The following is a 21243-nucleotide window of genomic DNA, read 5'->3' on the forward strand; positions in this document are numbered from 1 at the left end:
AGAGGGGTGCCTGGGTGGCACAGTCAATTAGGCAACTGCCTTCAGCTCAGGTCATAATCTTAGCATCCTAGGATCAAGCCTCACCTCAGCCTCCCTGCTTAATGGGGAGTTGGCTTCTCCCTGTCCCTCTGGCCCTCCTCCCTGTCCCCTGCTCATGTGCTCTCTCTCAAATGAATAAGAAAGGAAGGCAGGAAGGAAGGAAAGAAAAACAAAGAAAGAAAACGCCAACATGGCTTAGCATGGTGAACGAAGAAGAAATAAAGGGCATAAAGATGAAAGGTCAGGGGATCAGATCATATAAGACAATGGAAGGCACAGCAAGGAATTTAGATTTTATTCACTTTCTTTTTTTTTTTTTTTTTAAGATTTTGTTCATTTATTCATGAGAGACACAAAGAGAGAGGCAGAGACACAGGCAGAGAGAGAAGCAGGCTCCTCACAGGGAGTGGTGGGACTCAATCCCCACACAGGGATCACGCCCTGAGCTGAAGGCAGATGCTCAACCACTGAGCCATCCAGGTGTCCCGATTTTATTCACTTTTAGTGAGAAGCAGTGGAAGATTTCAAGCCATGAACTAAAGTAAGACTTTGGAAGGCCACTTAGGCTACTTTGTGAATAAAAGACTTCATGAGGCAAAAAGTGTCAGACAGACCTGTATGTAGGCTGCTGCAATCATCTGGGCAAGAGACTATGGTGGCATGAATGACTGATGAGAAATGGAGATGACCAGGAGTTGCTGGATTGGAATCAGTACCTACGAAATCTTACTGATGGACTCTTTGTGAGGGATGAGCAACTAGGTGGACATCTGTGCTATATACTGAGATGGGCATGTATTTTTAAGTCCTTTGTGTGTTGAGAGTAAACAGACTTGTGAGCTGAAACCAACAGTAATGTTCTGGACTGGTAAAATGTGAATGCCTAATTGATTTACAAGTGGGAAAGCTTAATGGGCAGTTAGCTCCATGAGGCCAGAGCTCAGGGGCAAAGTCAGGGCTGGAGATAGAAATATGAACATTGTCAATACATAAATAGTTAAAGCCATGGAACTGAATGAGATGACCCATGGAGAGAAGGTCGAGGATGGAGCTCTGGGCCCCTGAATGTCACCAGCCTGATGGAATAAACGGTCCCCAAAACGGCAACTGAGAAAGACTGAGCGGTCAGCAGGAGAGAAACCAGGCAAATGTCACCACGCTGAAGCCTAGAGATGAGTGTTTCAAGTATGATGCCATGTCAGAGGACACTGGAACGGTGCAGGCAAGATGCAGCTCCCTGGTGCCCTTCAGGAAAGGCCCACCAGTGGAGTGGAGTGGGGGTTTCACAACCAACTGGACCATTTAGCTCCACCACTGGTGTCTTCATTAGGACCAGTTTTGTATCTATATTTTCATTTATTTATGAAATATGAAATATTTGGGGTAACTTTCTAATATGTTTGCTCACATATGCTCAAACAAAGTAAACTGAATGGACAAATATTGTGCAAGAGATCTTCAAAATATCTCATGATCACTTCTTAAACTGGACATTACAAAATGCAGCTATTTGCCATCACTACGTTTCTAACACATGACTGTACCTCTCATATCCAGAAGAACCAATCATTTACTCACAAACAGTAAAAATAATTTACTGTAGCAGGTGATCTGACTTGCCATATCAAAAATTCAATGCAGCTTTTACAAACTAACTATAACTATAGTAGTCTGATTCAGTAACTTCTAATGCCATACCAACTTCCTTTAACTTCTACAACTCTGTCTTCACCAAAGAGTGACTGAAAGAGTACTTATTAAACTTTACATCTTGGTAAAAATCACCTTGGGTGCTTATAAATACAGATTACAAAGGCACCCCTATATGGAGTCTGGGTTATAAGGTCAGGCTGTTATTGTTGTTTTAAAAGTTACCTTTCTTAAAAAGCTACCATGGAAATTCTGACACAGAGAGTCCATGCATCATACATTATAAAACAATGATGTAGAAGTTTAGGACAAAATAACATATACAACAGCAAATCCTTGGAAAAATCATTTTTACCTAAACCCCCACTGAGTATTAGACTAGTTATTTCTTTTAGCTCTCGTGGTCATAGATTCTTTGGTAACTGTCAAGCATCCCTATGTGCTTAAAGTTAGTTCAAACATCCAAAATCATGACGTTTATTTTTTTCATACACTATGTGTACACATCTGCTTAATTACATATTTATACAATGCTAGATATAAAAAATTATATATCTGTATAACACCCTTACAAAACTAATACCACTATCCTTGAATATGCCTTCATAAACTCAGAAAATTCTTTTAAATAGTTAAGGTCTAGGACAAGGATTCACCTGCATTTCTGCAACTTGAATGTTTTAAGTGAATGTGGATAAGCTGATGTCAAAAGACCTACTTCAACAACTGAACTTGCACTGTATGTGTTTTTGAAGGAGTATAAATAAATCCTCATTTATCATTTTCTGCTGAATTCACACCTATATAAGGCTGGAAATTACATTTCCAACAGGCTTCCCATTCACCCTTGCATAAGAGCAGTTTCCTGATTATGTGGAAAACTCTTAAGATTTTCTCTAAAACTTATTTGAAGGTTGGGTAAAGAGTTTCAAGAGAAAGGAGAAATAAGACAAGTGATCACATTTAATATTTTAAATGAAGGAACAGGTAAACCACGGCAGAGGGAAAAGAGGTGGAGACGGAAGGACAGTGATGATATAAAATTGTTTGAAATAAGAAATGAAATCAAGAATTAAAAATAGAATTACATTTTCTGTTTGGCAATACACAAACAACCCTAAGTGCACTTCATAAATTTTACTATTGTTGCTCTAAGTAATATTACCATAAATCACATTAGCAGTGTGCTCGGCCTTTTTTAAAAGCAAAAAGGATTGAGACTGTCAATAAGTTTCAACAGCTCTGTTACCTCGGAGAAGAGTAGAGGAGAAATGATCACAAGCTTTTACTAGGCCTAAAAGTCCGGTTCCAAGGCCCCCATCCATGCCATCCATCTCCCTCTAGCATCTGTGCACTAGAGAGCATCATTCCACCAGGAAGTAGAAAATGTTCACGGTTCCTTTCCTGATGCTTTTACCTGATGTGCAAGGGGAGAAGGCTGTTTGCCCCTTTTCTCATCGCGGACAGGAAAGAGAGACTTCAAGAGCTTTGGCATCTGTGGCACAAAGGATTTTACTGGATTCAAGTAGGAGGCCGCTAGGCTACTAAGTCCTGTCAATAATACAGAAAGGGAAAGAAGTAAAGGGTAAACAACAATGTAGACATTTTCTTTCCTACAAATTTGCCAAGTTTCATTTGTAGTGAACCTAATAACATCAATTCTTAAAAAGTATCCTTAAAAAAATATTAGAAAAACATATTATTATAGCTACCCCCAACCACAATGTTGTTTCCTTTTTCCAATTAAATAACAGCAATGAGGGTATTTCTAAAACATCCAATATCCAATGTTTCTATTAGTATCTGAAGGGTAATCCAATCCCAGTCCTTGTCACTAATTGGTTCATGTGCTAACTTCTGCCCTAGAATAAGACGCGTTTTTTTCATTTTTAAATCATATAGCTAATGACACACATGCATTGTTCTTTATCTAGACTTTAACCTCTTTGAAGACAGGGACTATGTTTTCTCCAACTTTAGCTTCTCATATCTACTTACTGAATAAAGATGATGAAATGGACCTTTTGTTGTTTTGTTTTGTTTTTATATTTTTCTCTTTTTTTAAAGATTTATTTATTTGACAGAGAGAGAGAGAGAGAGAGAGCGCAGAAGCAGGGGGAGGGGCAAAGGGAGAGGGAGAAGCAGGCTCCTCACTAAGCAGGGAGCCTAATGTGGGTCTCCATCCCAAGACCTTGGGATCATGACCTGAGCCGAAGGCAGATGCTTACCCAACTATGCCACCCAGGAGCCCTGAAATGGACCTTTTGAAAAGAGGGTGGTGTCTGGGCTGTTTTCACAAGAAAGAGATCAAAGTCCTGAACCAACCATGTTCTTACCTACTCTAAATTACCAAAGGCCAGGAGCAGACATGCAGACAATGCCTATGATATAAGATTTGTTTCTCCTTAGTGAATAAAACTAAATTTTTAGGAGAATGTAATCTAACTCATAAAATGATAAAACACTATATCCACATAACACTTTTAAAAGAACAAGCAAGTCAACCTGAGGAATTTGTATGTTATACTGCCTGAACAGAAGCACACAAGCACCCACATACATGCCTCTATCCCACACTGACCCCTGAAATGACTCCAAGCTTATTGGTAATACACTTGGTATATGGACCCATACAGTTCCAAGGTTTGTACATTTTATAAGGTAGTATAATATTAATTCTAAATAGACAGTGAAAGGATGAAAGTATTTTATAATCATGAGAGCCATCACTAAAAACGTAAGGCAAAGAGATAAATGCCAAGAGATATGCTAAAACTGAGTCAAAAAGTCAAATAATTTACAAGGCAAAAATAGGAAAGAGAAAAACAAAACAGAAAATAAGTTTGAGATGAATAAAGAGCCAGAAGAACATAATCATCTAAATGCTAAAAGAAAAAAATAGGGACAATCTAGAGTTCTCTATAGAATAAATTAACATTCTACACTGAGGATGACCCCTAATTAAATAAAGATCTAGCCAATAATCAATCAAATGCTGCATATATCACAAAGAGAGACAATCAGATATGATGTGTCTCCTGAGATAAATACACAAAACTACTCTTTCATTTATTCTACTTCCCAGCCCTCCCTCAAACTGGCCTGAATCTGTTCAAGACCATAGAGCTAACTACCAATTCACAGGAAATAAGGTAGACAGAAAACCATGTTTTAAAAACCTCATTGGGAAGGAACCAGCGAAGGTAAGAACACAGAGGGACTACTGTACAAAGACTTGGTCTCTTCAATATATATAATGCATGGGGGAAAAAGAGAAGAACATAAATATTAAACTTTAACTCAAGATACATATCAACTCATCACAATATATGAACCTTACACTTAAATTTTTCATTCAAAATAACTAAAAATATTTTTGATCCAACTAGAGAAATGTAAACACTGACTAGATATTTGATGATATCTAGGACTTTTTTTCAAGTTTTCTTAAGAGTGAAATGTTATTGGGGGTATTGCTTTAGAGATACATGTACAAATATTTACAGATGAAATGATATCTGAGATTTGCTTCAAATTAATCATTAGAGAATGTAGAGAAGTAGCAGGAATAGAGATAAATCAGATTGGTGATGAAGAGATCATTCTGAAGCTGGAGGGGGTACACAAGGGCACATTGTATTACTCTTCTACTCTTGTTATGTTTGATATATATACCATAAATACCATAGTAAAAGGATTCTTCAAAGTGAGAGCAAAATAAAAACTTCAACATGTGAAAGAAAGGGTCTGTCACTAATAGACAACTGCTAAATGCACTGATAATGGGTATAATTCACAAAAAAGAAACTAAACTTAGAACAAAGTAAGATGCAAGAAGCAACGATGTGAGCAAAGCAAAGTCATAAATATGTAAATCAAGTAAGCATTAACTAAAATTTTTTAAATTTAATCTTTAAAAATTATTATTATTTTTTAAGTAGGCTCTATGCCCAGTGTGGAACCCAACATGGGACCTGAACTCACAACCCTAAGATCAAGACCTGAGCTGAGATTAAGAGTCGGATGCTTAACTGAATGAGCCCTATCCAGGCACCCCTATTACAATTTTTTTAAAGATTTTACTTACTTATTTATTTGAACGAAAAAGAGTGAGAAGGAGAGAGAATCTGAAGCAGACTTCATGCTAAGTACAGAGCCCTACATGGGCTCAATCCCATGACCATAAGATCATGAGCCAGACCAAAACCAAGGGTCAGACACTTAATTGACTGAGCCATCCAGGCACCCCACAATTTTTTTTTACAACAAATTTGAGGCATCTGGGTAGATAGTTGGTTAAGCTTCTGACCATGATCTTGGCTTAGTTCATGATCTCAGGGTGGTAAGATGGAGCCCTACATGGGGCTCCATGCTAGGCATGGAGTCTGCTTAAGATTCTTTCTTGCCCTTTGCCCCTCCTCCTGTCCACTGGCACACACACATGCATGCTCTCTCTCAAAAAAAAAAAAAATTACAGAACTTTAAAACAAGATGGTACTCTATGACCTAGTAATTTTACTCCTAAGTATTAACTCAAGAGAAATGTTCACAAAAATGACTTGCACAAGAACAAACTTTATTCACAGTAGCCAAAAACTGGGAAACAAACCAAATGTCCACAAACAGAAGAACTAATTAAAAATTATGATAAATTCAACTGTGAAAGTGAAGTTATTCTCAACAATAAAAAATAAATTACTAAAGGATGCAACAGTATGGAGACATGAACAGAAATGATGAATAAAATAAGCTAAACATAAAAAGAGTATATAATGTTATGATTCCATTTATATGAAATTGTAAAACAGGCAAAACTAACCTGAAAGAATAAAAATCAGAATATTGGTTGATTGTGGAGAGTAACTAGAGTCATATAAATCTTGCATATCTTAATTGGGGTATAAGTTACACAGGTAAATACAATGGTCAAAACTCATTAAATTGGGCCCATAGTCAAGAAAAAAGCAGTCAAGAAAAACAGACCATGAAATGGCCCAGATACTGGAAAACCTTAAAGCAGCTTTTGTACACAGGTCCAAGGAAGTAAAGAAGAATCTGATCTTAACAAACGTACAGGTAGAGAATATCAGCAGAGAAATTGAAACTTAAAAAAAAAAAAAGTGGAAATTCTAGAACTGAAAAGAATAATCAATGAAATAAAATATTTTCTGGATGTGCTTAAAAGAAAGTTGGAAATGGCAGGTAAATTACATAACCAGAAGAAATAAGAGTAAGATTAAAAGAAGAAAAATACATTTCTTTAAAAAATAGAGCTTCTGTGACCAGTAGGGTAATATAAAGCAATCTAACATATGTGTAATTTGATTCTCAAATGGAGAAAGTGGAGAAAGAAGAAATGGCTAGGGGGAATAATTTAATGAAGTAATAGCTGAACATTTTCCTAAATTTGTTGAAAACTTCAACTTACAGATCCAAGAACATCAATGAAACGCAAGCAAGATAAGTACAAAGAAAACCATACCTAAGTATATCATATCCAACTGCTGAAAACAAAAATAGAGGAGCACTTGGGTGGCTCACTGGTTGAGCATCCGCCTTTGGCTCAAGTTGCAATCCCAGGGTCCTGGGATCAAGTCCCACCTCAAGCTCCCTGGAGGGAGCCTGCTTCTTCCTCTGCCTACGTCTCTGCCTCTCTCTCTCTCTCTGTGTCTCTCATGAATAAATAAACAAAATCTTTAAAAATAAATAAATAGGGATCCCTGGGTGGTGCAGTGGTTTGGCGCCTGCCTTTGGCCCAGGGCGCAATCCTGGGGACCCGGGATCGAATCCCATGTCGGGCTCCCAGTGCATGGAGCCTGCTTCTCCCTCTGCCTATGTCTCTGCCTCTCTCTCTCACTGTGTGCCTATCATAAATAAAAAATTAAAAAAAAATTAAAAAATAAAAATAAAAATAAATAAATATAAATAAATAAATAAAAACAAAATTAGAAGGAAAAAAACGAACTAGAGAAAACTATGAAAGCAAACAACATAGCAGAGACATATTACATGCAGGGAAAAGAGACACAAATGATGACTCAGTCTCAGCAGAAAAGGAATCTAAAAGATAATGTAACATCTTTGAAGTGCTACTAGTGGAAAAATCCTTCCAAAAAAAGTGAAATCATAATCTCAAAAGGGGGCAGCATTCTTCCCCAAGATAACTGCACAATAAGAAATACTACAGGATATTCTTTGGGCTAAAGAGAAATGATATCCTATATTTATTATATAAGACTTCAGGAAGGACTGGATAGTGCCAGAAATAATACATATGAAGAAAAAAATAAAAGATTATCTATAGTCTCTCAATTTCCTTAAAAGACTGTGGCTGTTTTAAAACAAAAAGAGGGGACACCTGAGTGGCTCAGCGGTTGAGCGTCTGCCTTCAGCTCAGGGCGTGATCCTGGAGCTCCGGGATTGAGTCCCATATTGGGCTCTCTGCATGGAGCCTGCTTCTCTCTCTGCCTATGTCTCTGCTTCTCTCTCTCTCTGTGTCTTTCATAAATAAATAAATAAATAAATAAATAAATAAATAAATAAATAAAATCTTAAAAAAAATTAAAGCAAAAAGAGTAACATTGTAAAATGGGTACATAATGTCTGTAAAAGATATAGTAAAAATAATATAAAATAAGGGGGGCCTGGGAACAGGCAAATAGAATTATACTCTTACAGGATTCTTTTATTTGTGCAGTGGGACAAATAGAATTATTAATTCTAAGTAGACTATGATAAGTTAAGAACTCATATTACAGTCCTTAAGCAAAGACTTAAATAAACAAATACAGAAATATCAAAGAGCCAGAAATGTAAATAAAATTAAATACTAAAAAATATTTTTCAATTAACTCAAAAGAAAGCAAAAAAGAAGTTACAGTGGGGGAAAAAATAGAAAGGCCAAAGAGAAACCAACACTGATGAGGCAGACATAACAATAATGATATTACATGTAAAAGAACATGCCAGTTGAAAGACAGAAATTGGTAGACTAGATAAAAAAGAAAAGTTAGGACTAACTATATGCTGTCTACAAGACAATCACTTTAATTTAAAGAAAAAATATAGGCCAAAATTTAAAAGGCTGAGAAAAATATACACTCTTCAAACAATAAGCAAAAGACAGCTGATCAGGAGAGACAGATTTCAAACAGGATTTCAGAGCTACAAAGAGGCAGTTCATAATGAAATCACTTAATGAACTGAGTATCACTTTATCAGGAAAAAAATAACAATCCTAAATATGTATATACCCAACAAAGTTCCTAAAAGAATGATACAAAAACAGATATAATAAAGGGAAAAATAGGTAATTTTCATGATCATATTTGGAGATTTAACGCCTTCTGTCTTACTGATTGATGGAACAAATAGAAAAAAAAATCAGTAGAACAGAATATCTGAAGAACAGATTTGAACAAGGTTATCAACCACCTTGACCTAATTGATATATACAGAACACTATGCCCCAAACAGAATAGTTTCTTTTCAAGCATGCATAGAATATTTACCAAGATAGAACATAGTCTCAAAAACATTCCAAAAGACTGAAATATTGAAGAGTCTTTCAGATCGTGATGAAATTAAATAAGCAATCAATTAATAAAAAGAAGTTCCTCCCCCTTTAGACATATGAAAATAAATTAACATGCTACCCAATAACCCATGGGTCAAAGAATAAATCAGAGGGAAATTAGAAAATATTCTGAATAAAAACGAAAGAACCACTTTCTAAAATTTGTGAAATGCAGACAGAAATAGAAATCAATGAAACAAAATAAACAATAAAGAAAGAAAGACCAGATTTGGCTCTGGGAGAAGACTGAGAGAATGAAAACATATCTCAAAAGTATTCATGAAAATCAGAAAGAAAACAAAAATTATCAAAAAATTTTTAAAAAGGAACATCACAACAGAGCCTATAAACATTAAAAGGGCAATAGGGAGCATTATAACATTTATTGAAATAAACATAAAAATTTAGATGAAACAAAATTTCCTGAAAAACATAACTTACAAAAACTGACTCATAAGAAAATACAATGAGTTAAATAACCCTATCTTAAAGAAATTGAAGCCATAATTTAAAAGCTTCCCAAGGAGAAAATTTCAGAACCAGAAAGTGTCAGTGGTGAATCCTGTCAAACATTTTAGGAAGAAGTAATACAAAGTATATAAAATCTTTCAGGAACAAAGATAATAAGGAAATATTTCCCAAGTCATTTCATGATGCCAACATAACCATGACACCAAAACCAATCAAAGGCATTATTATGAGAAAAGACAAATAGATATTTATCATAGAACACACACACACACCAAAATCCTTTACAAAATACTAGCAAATAGAATCAAGCACATGTTAAGGATAAGACATTGTGATAAAGTGATATTTATCAGAAGGATGCAATATAAATTCAACTTTCAAAAATAAATGTAACTCAACATGTTAAGACAAAAAAGGGAAAGAGTCAGATGACCGTAACTAGCAGGTCAGTGGTTATGTGGTAGGAAATCCTGATTTAAACTATTTCTGGAAGATGCCCAAATTTCATGACGGTGGTTGACAAGTGAAAATATAACTTACCTGGGTCTGGGGAATGATTATTTGGGGGACTGTCAGGGAGGGATGGGGCAGCCGGAGCTATTCCTCTGGAAACTACAGTTTGTGATACATCCTGTTGACTTTCCCATCGACCCTGTTAAATAGGACAAAAGCAGTGTTTTTTATTCAAATAGAGCAGTTAACAGAAAAACCTAAAGATATTTAAGAAAAACCTGTCATCCATTATGAAAGCTTTATTCCCTTCACAAGATATGACAGGTTTGACTGTTTAAGTACCTATCTTCTTATACTTTTCATCATCAGAGTATTAATTTCCCAAATACTAAGAATACATCACACTGGGATAGTCCCTCCAGTTCAATTTCCAGTCTCCTCAGTTCTGTCCTAACATTCTTTCTATACATCATGTTGCTTCCCACAAAATATGGATATATGAAGACATTCCTTTTAAAATCCTCCCTTACGTTCTGTCTCATAGGCTGCTGCTGCTCATCTACCTCAAGATACTGTCTCATTTCAGATTCTCAACTGAAATTGAGGAACAATCCTAACTAACACTGTGGGCCTCTTCTCCCTTCTCCAGGGTCTATCTTTCTATCCCATTCAAGTACTGCTCATGATAGTAAAAATTCTAGAACAGTATATTACCAAGGCTCTTATTTTCAACAGATTATATTAAAGGGAAGTTCTAGTTAAGCAAAATCAAGTAATCACAGTTCCCAATAATGGAAGTCTCTGGATTAACAAGTTTTACGGTACCCTCAACTTATTTTATAAAGTCCCATTAAAGAGATTTCACTGCATAATACAAGAACAATGCCAGCTGGGTGATGGATTCATCGACCAATCTAGAACGGGTGGTGAGCCACAAAAATGGTGATATCATCAAAGCACTTTTAACATCAGTCCCATCAGGTAAAGAAATAAACCCCAACCAAATGTTACAAACAAAACTGAGGTAATGGAGATGAGATGCAAATCTAAAAGCTTCCCTCTTTGATCCTTTGATAATCACTCTGACTTCCTTTTCATCAGAGTTAAATAACAGTATTTTATATTAGTTTAAGCTGGTATTCCATAGATGAGTGACCCTAACAACATTTGAGTTTTCCTTAGTAATCGCCTGCAAAGCGATTCAGTGCTCCTAATGATGGATGGAAGTGGAAAGGCCTCTACAGTTTCAGATATGTATTGGAAACCTATCCGCTTTTAGCAGCAACCTAAGTACTGATCATAAAATCAATAAACCTTAAGTGATCTGGATCCTGTTTACCTCCGAGAATGCCACTTTTCCCTAGGAACTCTCTCGGCACTTGATATATTAAAAAAAAAAAAAAACTATGATGTCTTAGCATTAGGAAGCCAGGAAACAAAACAGATATGAAGAGATGATTTGGGAAGCATGAACTCCAAAATACGTCACTGTGTGAGCATTTGTGTTACTATGAATCACACACTGATTTACATATGTTAGTGTTTCGTTAATGTCTTTTGCATTTAAACGTAATTGTCTGGGAAGCCGTAGCCTTGTGTTCTTCTGGGACGTCACAATCAGGTAAGCTAAACACTAAGGTCAATACTTTTTGGAGCTTCTCAGAGGAAGAAGAGCTTCATGCTTTGCTTACAGCGTTAAGCTCATACAAGGCTGTTTTGAAGACAACTTACTTAATTTGAGAATAAATCCATTTTTCTTTTTTAGATTTTTCTTTCTTGTTTGGCAGCTGTGGCACTCTGTTACTTAGGCAAGCTAAGTAGCTGATTTGAAGTCAGCACCTCAGCCATTTGGTGTATAATGGTCCAGTGACAAATAATGTAGGTGTCATCTCCTCCCCAAAGCGCACTCGGGGCTCCACTAGCTTTTTGGGTAATATTTCCCAGTTGGCACTCCTAAACATAATGTGACTAACAATTCAGAATGGAAGCCATAACTTTTACTGTCTCAAATATACAAATATCTCAAGTGAAAACATTTGAAAGGATGCACGCAGTATACACACCCCTCCTTAGCCAGACTGCTAGCCCTGTCGGATGATGAAAAATGGAAACACATTTCACTTCATCCATCCTACCTTAACCGTCATCTTAACCTTGAGGAATTTCACATGCTAACTGTTCCCAGGTCTTGCCAACCAAAGACCGGGACACAGAGTGTCTCAAATTGATCTTGAAAAGAACAGACTGCTTCAGAGGGAACAACAAATTTGGATGATAAACTGGGTACGATGCTCCTCCCTCTTCCTTCTGACACCCACAGATCTCTGGGGAAACATTTTACTGAAATCATTCACTTATGCTTTTTCTCCTATAGTACATGTCCATTCTCTCGCCAGAAATGAAACCTGTGGTTCAGTGTCTAACTACACACACACTGCCCCTCGGAGACAAGGCAATTAGTGCCTTTCCAATAAATTTTACATCCCTGGCTGTTCCAGAGTTATTTTCCCTTTACTGAAAGTTGGAGGTGGCGGGGGAAGGATGCATTCCAGTTAAACTTCAAAGGGAGATGAACTCAGGGCAGTGAATAAAAAGGACTTGGCCAAACACTGGATCTTTCTGCTCTTATGAGCTCAGTTCTCAAAGTGAGAAGAATATGGTATATATACATATAACGCCTGGAATCTGAAAAGATAAATCTGTGATTTCTTTCTAACATTCTGCATGTCTACCAAACTTCAGAAGCAGCCAAGATGAGGAAATACAAGAGGGAAAAGTCTGGCTTTGTTTTAAAGCCTTAAACTAGCTTCATACTTATTAGGGATTATTTGTGCTAACAGGCTGAATTCCAAAAAATAAAGCCCTATTCGAGATAGCAATTATTTGTAGCTGGCATCATATATAAAGACAAAATAGAACAGGGAGAAGCATGAGAGGCTCTCAGCTGACTTGAAAAGATGCTTTGGTCTTCCCCAGGTACCTATAGTTCTCCTGTTACTATTCTTCCCAGACACAAATTCTTTGGGTTTTCCAAATTAAAAAAAATATATTTTTTAAATTTTTTAATTAAAAAAAATTTTTTTTAAAAAAGGTCTGCTTTTGATCAAGAAAGTGTAAAAGAGGTAAAGAGAGGTGCCAGTTAAATCCCAGGTCCAAAGGTGGTTTCTAATGCAACTAAAGTGACTCATATTTGGTTCCAGCCTTTACTTGCACCACACTAAATAATTGCAGTTTTCAGGAACGTGATGCAGCCAAAACACACAAAAATCAGTTTTGTTAACTGAATATTCATTTAGGCTCTTGGATATTTTTAACTGTATCAAAAACTCCAATGAGAAGATGATAAACACAGTATCTTACCAACTTACTAAAAAGTATAATTCCTTCTAAAATGGCTTTAGAAATAACATTTTTAAGTTGACAGTGTTCCTTGTATTGCAAAAGGAACAGCCAATTTTTAAATGGAAAAATAAACAATCTGCTGAAATTAATTCTGTAGCTATGTCCATCTTGGTAGACTGGTCATAAAAAGCTTGCTAAGTTTTCATTATATCTATCTAAAAACTGCTTTATAATAATGATGAAATAAATATCCAGTAACAGTAAACAGCAACATCACTGCAATTATATACATTTTTTTTTTCATTTCTCAGTGTTCATCAAGATAAGTGTACTCTCAATTCTCTTTATCTATTTCACCCATTCCCCCAACCTACCTCCCCTTTGGCAACCACCAATGTGTTCTCTGTATTAAGAGTCTGGGTTTTGTAGGGGGGGGGGTGTCTTTTTTTGTTTGTTTCTTAAATTCCACATATGAGTAAAATCCTATGGTATCTGTCTTTCTCTGACTTCGTTCACTTAGCACTATAACCTCTCAGTCCATCCATGTTGTCACAATGGTAAGATTTCATTATTTTTTATAGCTGAGTAATATTTCATTGTATATTATGTATGTGCTTGTGTGTGTATATGTCTTTGTGTGTGTGTGTGTGTGTGTTATACACACACCCTACCTCTTCTTTAACTTTTCATCTATTAACAGCCAGTTGGGTTGCTTCCATACTTCAGCTATTGTAAATAATGCAATAAACATAGGGGTATATATATCTTTTTGAATTAATGTTTTTGTTCTCTTTGGGTAAATATCCAGTAACAGAATTACTGGATCATATCGTAATTCTATTTTTAAGTTTCTGAGGAACTTCCATATTATTTTCCATAGTGGCTGCACAAATTTCCATTCCCACAACAGTGCATGAGGGTTCCTTTTTCTTCATATCCTCATCAACACTTGTTATTTCTTGTCTTTTTTATTTTAGCCATTCTGACAGGTATAAAGTGTTTTAATTTGCATTTCCCCGATGATGAGTGATGCCGAATATCTTTTCATGAGTCTATTGGCCATCTATCTATATTCTTTGGGAAAATGTCTATTCAGATTCTCTGCTCATTTTTAATCCGATTATTTGGGGGTTTTAGTGTTGAGTTGTATAAGTTCTTTATATATTTTGGGTATTAACCCCTTAATGGGTATTTGATTTGCAAATATCTTCTCTCATTTGGGGGCACCTGCGTGGCTCATTTAAGCGTCCAACTCTTGGTTTCAGCTCAGATCATAACCTCAGGGTCATGAGTTTGAGTTCTACATCAGGCTCCATGCTCGGTGTAGCGTATGCTTAAGATTCTCTTTCTCGGGGCAGCCCCGGTGGCGCAGCGGTTTGGCACCGCCTGCAGCCTGGGGTGTGATCCTGGAGACCTGGGATCGAGTTCCACATCGGGCTCCCTGCATGGAGCCTGCTTCTCCCTCTCCCTCTGGCTGTGTCTCTGCCTTTCTCTCTGTGTCAATGAATAAATAAATAAAATCTTAAAAAAAAAAAAAAAAGATTCTCTTTCTCCCTTTCCCTCTGCCCCACCCCCTGCTCATGTTCTCACTCTCTAAAATAAATAAAATTAAAAAAATATATATATATATATATCTTCTCCCATTTGGTAGGCTGCCTTTTGGGGATTTTTTGATGGTCTGCTTTGCTGTGCAAAAGCTGTGCCTTTTTATTTTGGTGTAGGGCCAATAGTTTATTAGGGATATATTTTTAATTGAAAAGCCTATCGAGAATGACTTTTTAAAAATACTAATTCAAAGGGATACAAGCACCCCAATGTTTAAAGTAGCATAATCAGGGCAGCCCCGGTGGTTTAGCGGTTTAGCGCTGCCTTTGGCCCAGGGCGTGATCCAGGAGACCTGGGATCGAGTCCCACATCGGGCTCCCTGCATGGAGCCTGCTTCTCCCTCTGCTTGTCTCTCTCTCTCTGTGTGTGTTTCTAATAAATAAATAAAATCTTAAAAAAAATAAAGTAGCATAATCAACAATAGCCAAATTATGGAAAGACCCCAAAAGTCCATCAACTGATGAATAGATAAAGAAGATACAGTATGTATGTATGTGCATATATATGAAATATTACTGTATATTAATATATATACTGTATAATAGTATATATTACAGTGTATATACTGTTCATATATATAAAATGGAATATTACTCAGCTATCAAAAATATGAAATCTTGCCATTTGCAACAACACAGCTAGAGCTAGAGAGCATTATGCTAAGTGAAAGAAGTCATATAAAGACAAGTACTATATAATTTCACTCATATGTGGAATTTAAGAAACAAAACAGATGAACACAGATGGGAAAAGAAGAGAAGCTAACTAAAAAGCAGACTCTTAACTGTAAAGAACAAACTGAGGATTGCTGGAGGGGAGGTGGGCAGGCGATAGGCCAAAAGGGTGATGGGGAATAAGGAGGGCATTTGTTGTGATGAGCACTGGGTGTTGTATGTAAGTGATGAATCACGATATGGTACACCTGAAACTAATATTATATTGTATGTTAACTAACTGGAATTTAAGTAAAAACTTGAGGGGGAAAGAAAAATAATGATTTCTTTTAGGCCTTAAGGTGTATTTAAAAGTTGGGAGCCATTCATCAAATTCAATTTATCTTTTTAAGATTAACTGGTCCATCAACTCAATCTTGATGGGGCTCAGTAAAGCGATTACAATTCTAATATGTAGTGAGCATCAATAATAAGGATGTGTAAAATATGGCTGGGCAAACTCCAAGGGTCATGGGCCAAACAAGGAGACTGTTTTTAGTAGTTCACCACTTCCTCTCACCTCCTCAAGAGCCCTAATCCTATGAAATTCTCCATCGCTGCCTCCTTTCCATGACTTTTAATGTCACTGTGTCTTAAATGCCTCATCTTTGCCATGATATCAACTGAAAATCAGGAGGGGAAAGGGAGATGTGAACCTCTTCTGTGGCCTCTCCTGGCTTCTGAATATTGTTTCAACTAACCTGAAATGTTCCTGTCTTACACAGGGGAAGACAGCACATAAAATTTTGTGGCCTATAATCCTGCTTTCATAATCAAGATCAGAGGAACAGATACATACATTAATAGATACAGAACCTAGAAATAGGCCCATATAAGTTTGCAAGGTAGGTGTAACTAATAATCAATTCTTTCAAAACACATTTTCTAGCACCATAAGCATCATCAACATTAGGTTAAAATTACATTTCTGACTCAACTCTCTTATGTATTAAATACTTTCATGCAAAGAAGCCAAGATGGGGCTGCTGAGAAAGTTCTGTAAGTCAAAAAGAATGCCCAAAGCACGTTTGCCATTTTACTCTTCTTTGCCTGCCCCATACTTGAGAAAAGGACATCTTACAAGTTCTCAAATATGTACTTGTATTATTTGCTTAATGTGAATTAACTCCAACTCCTCACATCCCAGAGCCTTCAAAATTCACTAACATGCCTTCGTTCCTGGGCTCTTTTGACAGATACTTTTGCAGTCTTAGAACAAGAAGCATGTGAAAAGAATCCTATATACTGACTACCAAAGTTATTTTTACAAAGGAGTAAGAGCCAAAAAATTAGTACAGTGCCAAATTTAGTCATCTTATAAAAACCACATTTAGAAATTCATTCTTATTCTCAAGGTAAAAACAAGTATGATGCAAGTTTTAGGTAGTAGGATGGTACTTATATCCTACTCATTAGGAAAACCTAATGGATTAATTTTCTCTCCTTGGATCTCTGAAAACTTGAAGAATTCAGGCAGTCCCTCAAAGAGAAAAAAAAAAGAGCCTTTGAGATTTTTCAAAATAATTTCTTTTAGGATTTTGTGTACAAATTATCATAGATAAAGCAATTCGAGACCTTCTCAAACCATTATACACAAGAGAACAAAAACTTCTAGCTACTTAAGAGAGCAGGGAATAAAAATTTTCTTTTTTTTTTAATTCTTTTTTTTGGGGGGGGGGAATAAAAATTTTCAATCCTAATATTATTTTTTGAAAAACTGTTGTACTTTGAGAAATGTTTTTTTCTGCTTCTATTGAGATTTTCACACATGTATATGTTTTTAAATCTGATTTTTAAAAAAATAGGTAATTTGTTCACACAATCCAAAAACCAAATAATATAAAAAGGCATAGTGAAAAATCTCCTACCTCTACCCCTACCTGTTCAGTTCCCCACATATTTTCACCCTCTCCCCAGGCAGATAAGTAATGGTATTAGCTTCTTATATATCCTTCTAGGGATTCTTATGTATATGTAAGCAAATCTATAAATAATCACACACACTTCTCTCCTGTCTCCCTCCTTTTGTAATATAAATGGCAGTATACTATTCTGCACTTCATTTTTATTTATTTATTTTTAAGTAGGCTCCATGCCCAATGTGGAGCCCAACATGGGACTTGAACTCAAAACCCTGGGATCAAGACCTGAGCTGAGATCAAGAGTCGGACATTTAACTGACTAAGCCACCTAGGAGCCCCTCTGCACTTCACCTTTTTTTTTTTTTTTTAAGATTTATTTTTTAGTGAGGGCCAGGGGAGGGGCAGAGGGAGAGAATCTTCAAACGGACTCCCCAGCAGAGCAGGGAGCCCAGCTCTGGGCTTAATCCCACTACCAAAGAGATCATGACCTGAGCAGAAACCAAGAGCTGGACACCACTCTGCACTTCATTTTTAATTATTAAGTATATCCCAGTAATTTTTCCATGTTATCTGGAAGGGTTCCTAATCATTTTTATAGCTGCATAGTATCCCATTTACTTATTTCCATGTATGTGTGTGTGTGTGGGGGGGGTGTATGGCATGTGCCCATTGGTTTGGTTTGCATTAATTAAATAGGTTAAATACAGACCAAACCAATGGACATTTAGTTTGTTTCCTATCTTCTGCCATTATAAACAATGTTTCAATACTCTTGTACATATGTCATTTCACAGGTACATAAGCATTGCTGCTATGTAAAGGGGTTTAACAGGATTTTAATAATTTGTAGGTCAATTAGTTTAAGCACTACCTAATCTTGAGGAATTCTATTATGAATAGTATTAAAAACATCTTGAATACAAGGCAATGCTGCATATGAAACTGTTTTCCATTGTTTCATTTAAAGGCCACAGGGAGGACCTCTGTTCCTTGCTGCTATTAGCAAGGGAATGTTTTTTTTTTTCTCTCTGGTAAGAAAGTATAATTTTTAAAATATTTATTTTTCCTGAAAATCTTTTAAGATGATCTGCTTTAGACGATAAAATTACTGAGGGAAGCCCTCCTCTGAAAATGGGAGAGCTACTCTATACTCCCTTCTGAAGCAAGCCTGGAATCAAATCCTCTTTCCTTCATATTCTTTTCACTTAGTTTTCTAGCATCATAGTTATAATCTTCTATTGTCTGAATTTCCTTACTCATTAAACAGGCCCATCCCATAAAAATCTGTCTTAGAACAGTTTTCCTCTACCGTTCTCCTACTGAATACCTAAAGGTCTCTAATTATGATATGTGGATACTCATTCAACCTAGCAAGAAGTCAAGGCATGCTCATACCGATGAGATGTTGACGAAAGCTACACCTAGTAACCTTCAAGGCCCATGGATACCAGGAGTTCAAAAGGAGATAAAAATAATAGTTCACAGCTTAATTGGGAGCAAAGTTAGTAGTGGCAAACTGGCACCTTCTGTTTTCCCTGACATACTTCCAGAGAGTGGGGGCTGGTATGATTGGGGAGTGGCAAGCAAGGTCATATTTTGAGGAAAACTGGGAACTGCTGCAATGGGGGGAAAAGTTATTTGTTTGAAATATATGACATCTCAAAATATACCCTGAAATACAGTGGAGGGATCCATATCCTTGTTGCTGTGATGGCACCACGATATCAGTAGAACCTGAGAGGGTAAAAAATCAGATTTTTCCTCATCTTCCCTACGATATCCCAAGAAATTGAGAAGATAAAAAAAGGGAAGCTTCTGGTAGAGTAACAAAAATGTGTAATGTTACATTTACACATTTAATATGACATGTCCCCAACCATCCACAGAAATTGCCCTGGGAACAGTCTCTAAGAAACTCTTTACTGTCACATCTGAAACAGCTTTTCGGTTCTCATCTTATAGTCTCTGAGGAAACTGGAAGGAGTCTTTCTTAAAACTTAAAAAAGCCAGGGCACCTAGGTGGCCCAATTGGTTGAGCATCCGACTCTTGATTTCGGTTCAGGGTTGTGAGACTGAGCCACATGTTAGGCTCCCCACTGAGCAGGGAAGTCAGCTTGAGATTCTTTCTTTCTCCCTCTCCCTATGCCCCTCCCCCTTCTCATGTGTGCACATACCCTCTCTCTCTAAAATAAGTAAATAAATAAAACCTTTGGGGAAAAAAACCTGAACAACTTAAAAAGTCCCTTCTGGCCAAGTTTCCAAGCCATTCTCTGCTGGGTCTTCTTTCTTCTTTGGGGACTCCCTCACCATGCCCCATCCAGCTTCTCCTCTGGCAAGTACCCATGAGTATTATCATGCCCTCTAGCTCCCATTTTAGATCTGATGCTTCACTCAGTTTCAATTATGCCCTCAGCTCCTCAGCCTAGGCTTCTAGACCCTTCAATTGGCAGATATCTTATGTCAAAAATTGAACTATTTCATTTTCTACCCCAAAACTGCCCCTCCTACAGTTCATCTCTCTATTCAGTCATCCAGAAGTCCACACGTCACCCTCATCTCTCCCCTCCCCCAACCTTCCTGTCCATGGAGTTATAGAGATTCTATCTCCCTAATTTAACCTGAATTACTCTCCCTCTCCCTCTCACTGCTGAATCTCACCCTGACCTGATCTCTCCATTCGCAAATTAAATTTTTTTGCATATTTTTGCATTAGTAACTGTATATACTTATATTGTATACTTTAAAGTGACTTTATGGACCAACCAGGAACCTGAGTGGGGGTTTACAGTGGACTGTTAAAAAACACTTTCTAATTCAACTTTAACCATGTTATGGCCATTACTCCTTCAGGGGCTCCTCGTCTCCTCCATTACTCCTTGGTACACTTCTACAATCAGGTCTCTTTTCTCTGGGTTCTACCCCACAATAGTAGTCACTATTTCCCCCTCCTTTAGTCACACCGCATGCAGTGTCATAAACACAGCAAGCCTGTTCATCCCTCCATGCTTTTGTTCACACTGTTGCATTCACTCCTTCCCTGCCTCAGATGGACCTCATCATCTTTCAGTTTAGGGGGATTATCACCTCTCTGCAGCTTCTCCTGATCTGTGAATAATGCCTATAAAAGTGTCCACTCCCTCCTTCAGTCTCCTACTCTATCATACTTCTAGTATTGCATCTATGTTTCTTTATTCTATTTATTTGATGTAGATGAAGCACAATAACTTTCTTTTAAGTGATACTATTATTTGCTCTATTTAAACATAAGGAAACTGGGGGTATATAGAAAATTCTGGCCACTTCTTTCAAGGAATTTATAATATAATTGAGAATTTGGATTAGATATAATTTAAAAAACAAAAATTCATTTTTTCTTGTATTTTCCTTAGAAATTTTCATTTATGTACATTTAAAAATAATGACACAATCAATTTCCTCAAAACTCAACTTTGTTCTCGTAATGATAACCTGTGCTGTGCTTATCAATAACTAATAAAACCTATCACTGGATCAGTATAAAGTAGTAGTGCTT

At 36.7% G+C, this 21243-nt stretch overlaps 1 protein-coding gene across 1 annotated transcript in view; it reads right to left on the minus strand.

Moving 5' to 3' along the window:
• Positions 1–21243, minus strand: part of KIF13B (kinesin family member 13B) — a 202892-nt gene that overhangs the window by 25180 nt on the left and 156469 nt on the right. The window contains exons 36-37 of the mRNA XM_041765163.1: positions 10277–10388; positions 3107–3240 (exon numbers count right to left, since the gene is read on the minus strand). Coding sequence (XP_041621097.1) covers positions 3107–3240; positions 10277–10388 — 246 coding nt within the window. The remainder of the gene's footprint in view (positions 1–3106; positions 3241–10276; positions 10389–21243) is intronic.

This window comes from Vulpes lagopus, chromosome 8 (genome assembly GCF_018345385.1).
Source record: "Vulpes lagopus strain Blue_001 chromosome 8, ASM1834538v1, whole genome shotgun sequence".
NCBI lineage: Eukaryota > Metazoa > Chordata > Mammalia > Carnivora > Canidae > Vulpes > Vulpes lagopus.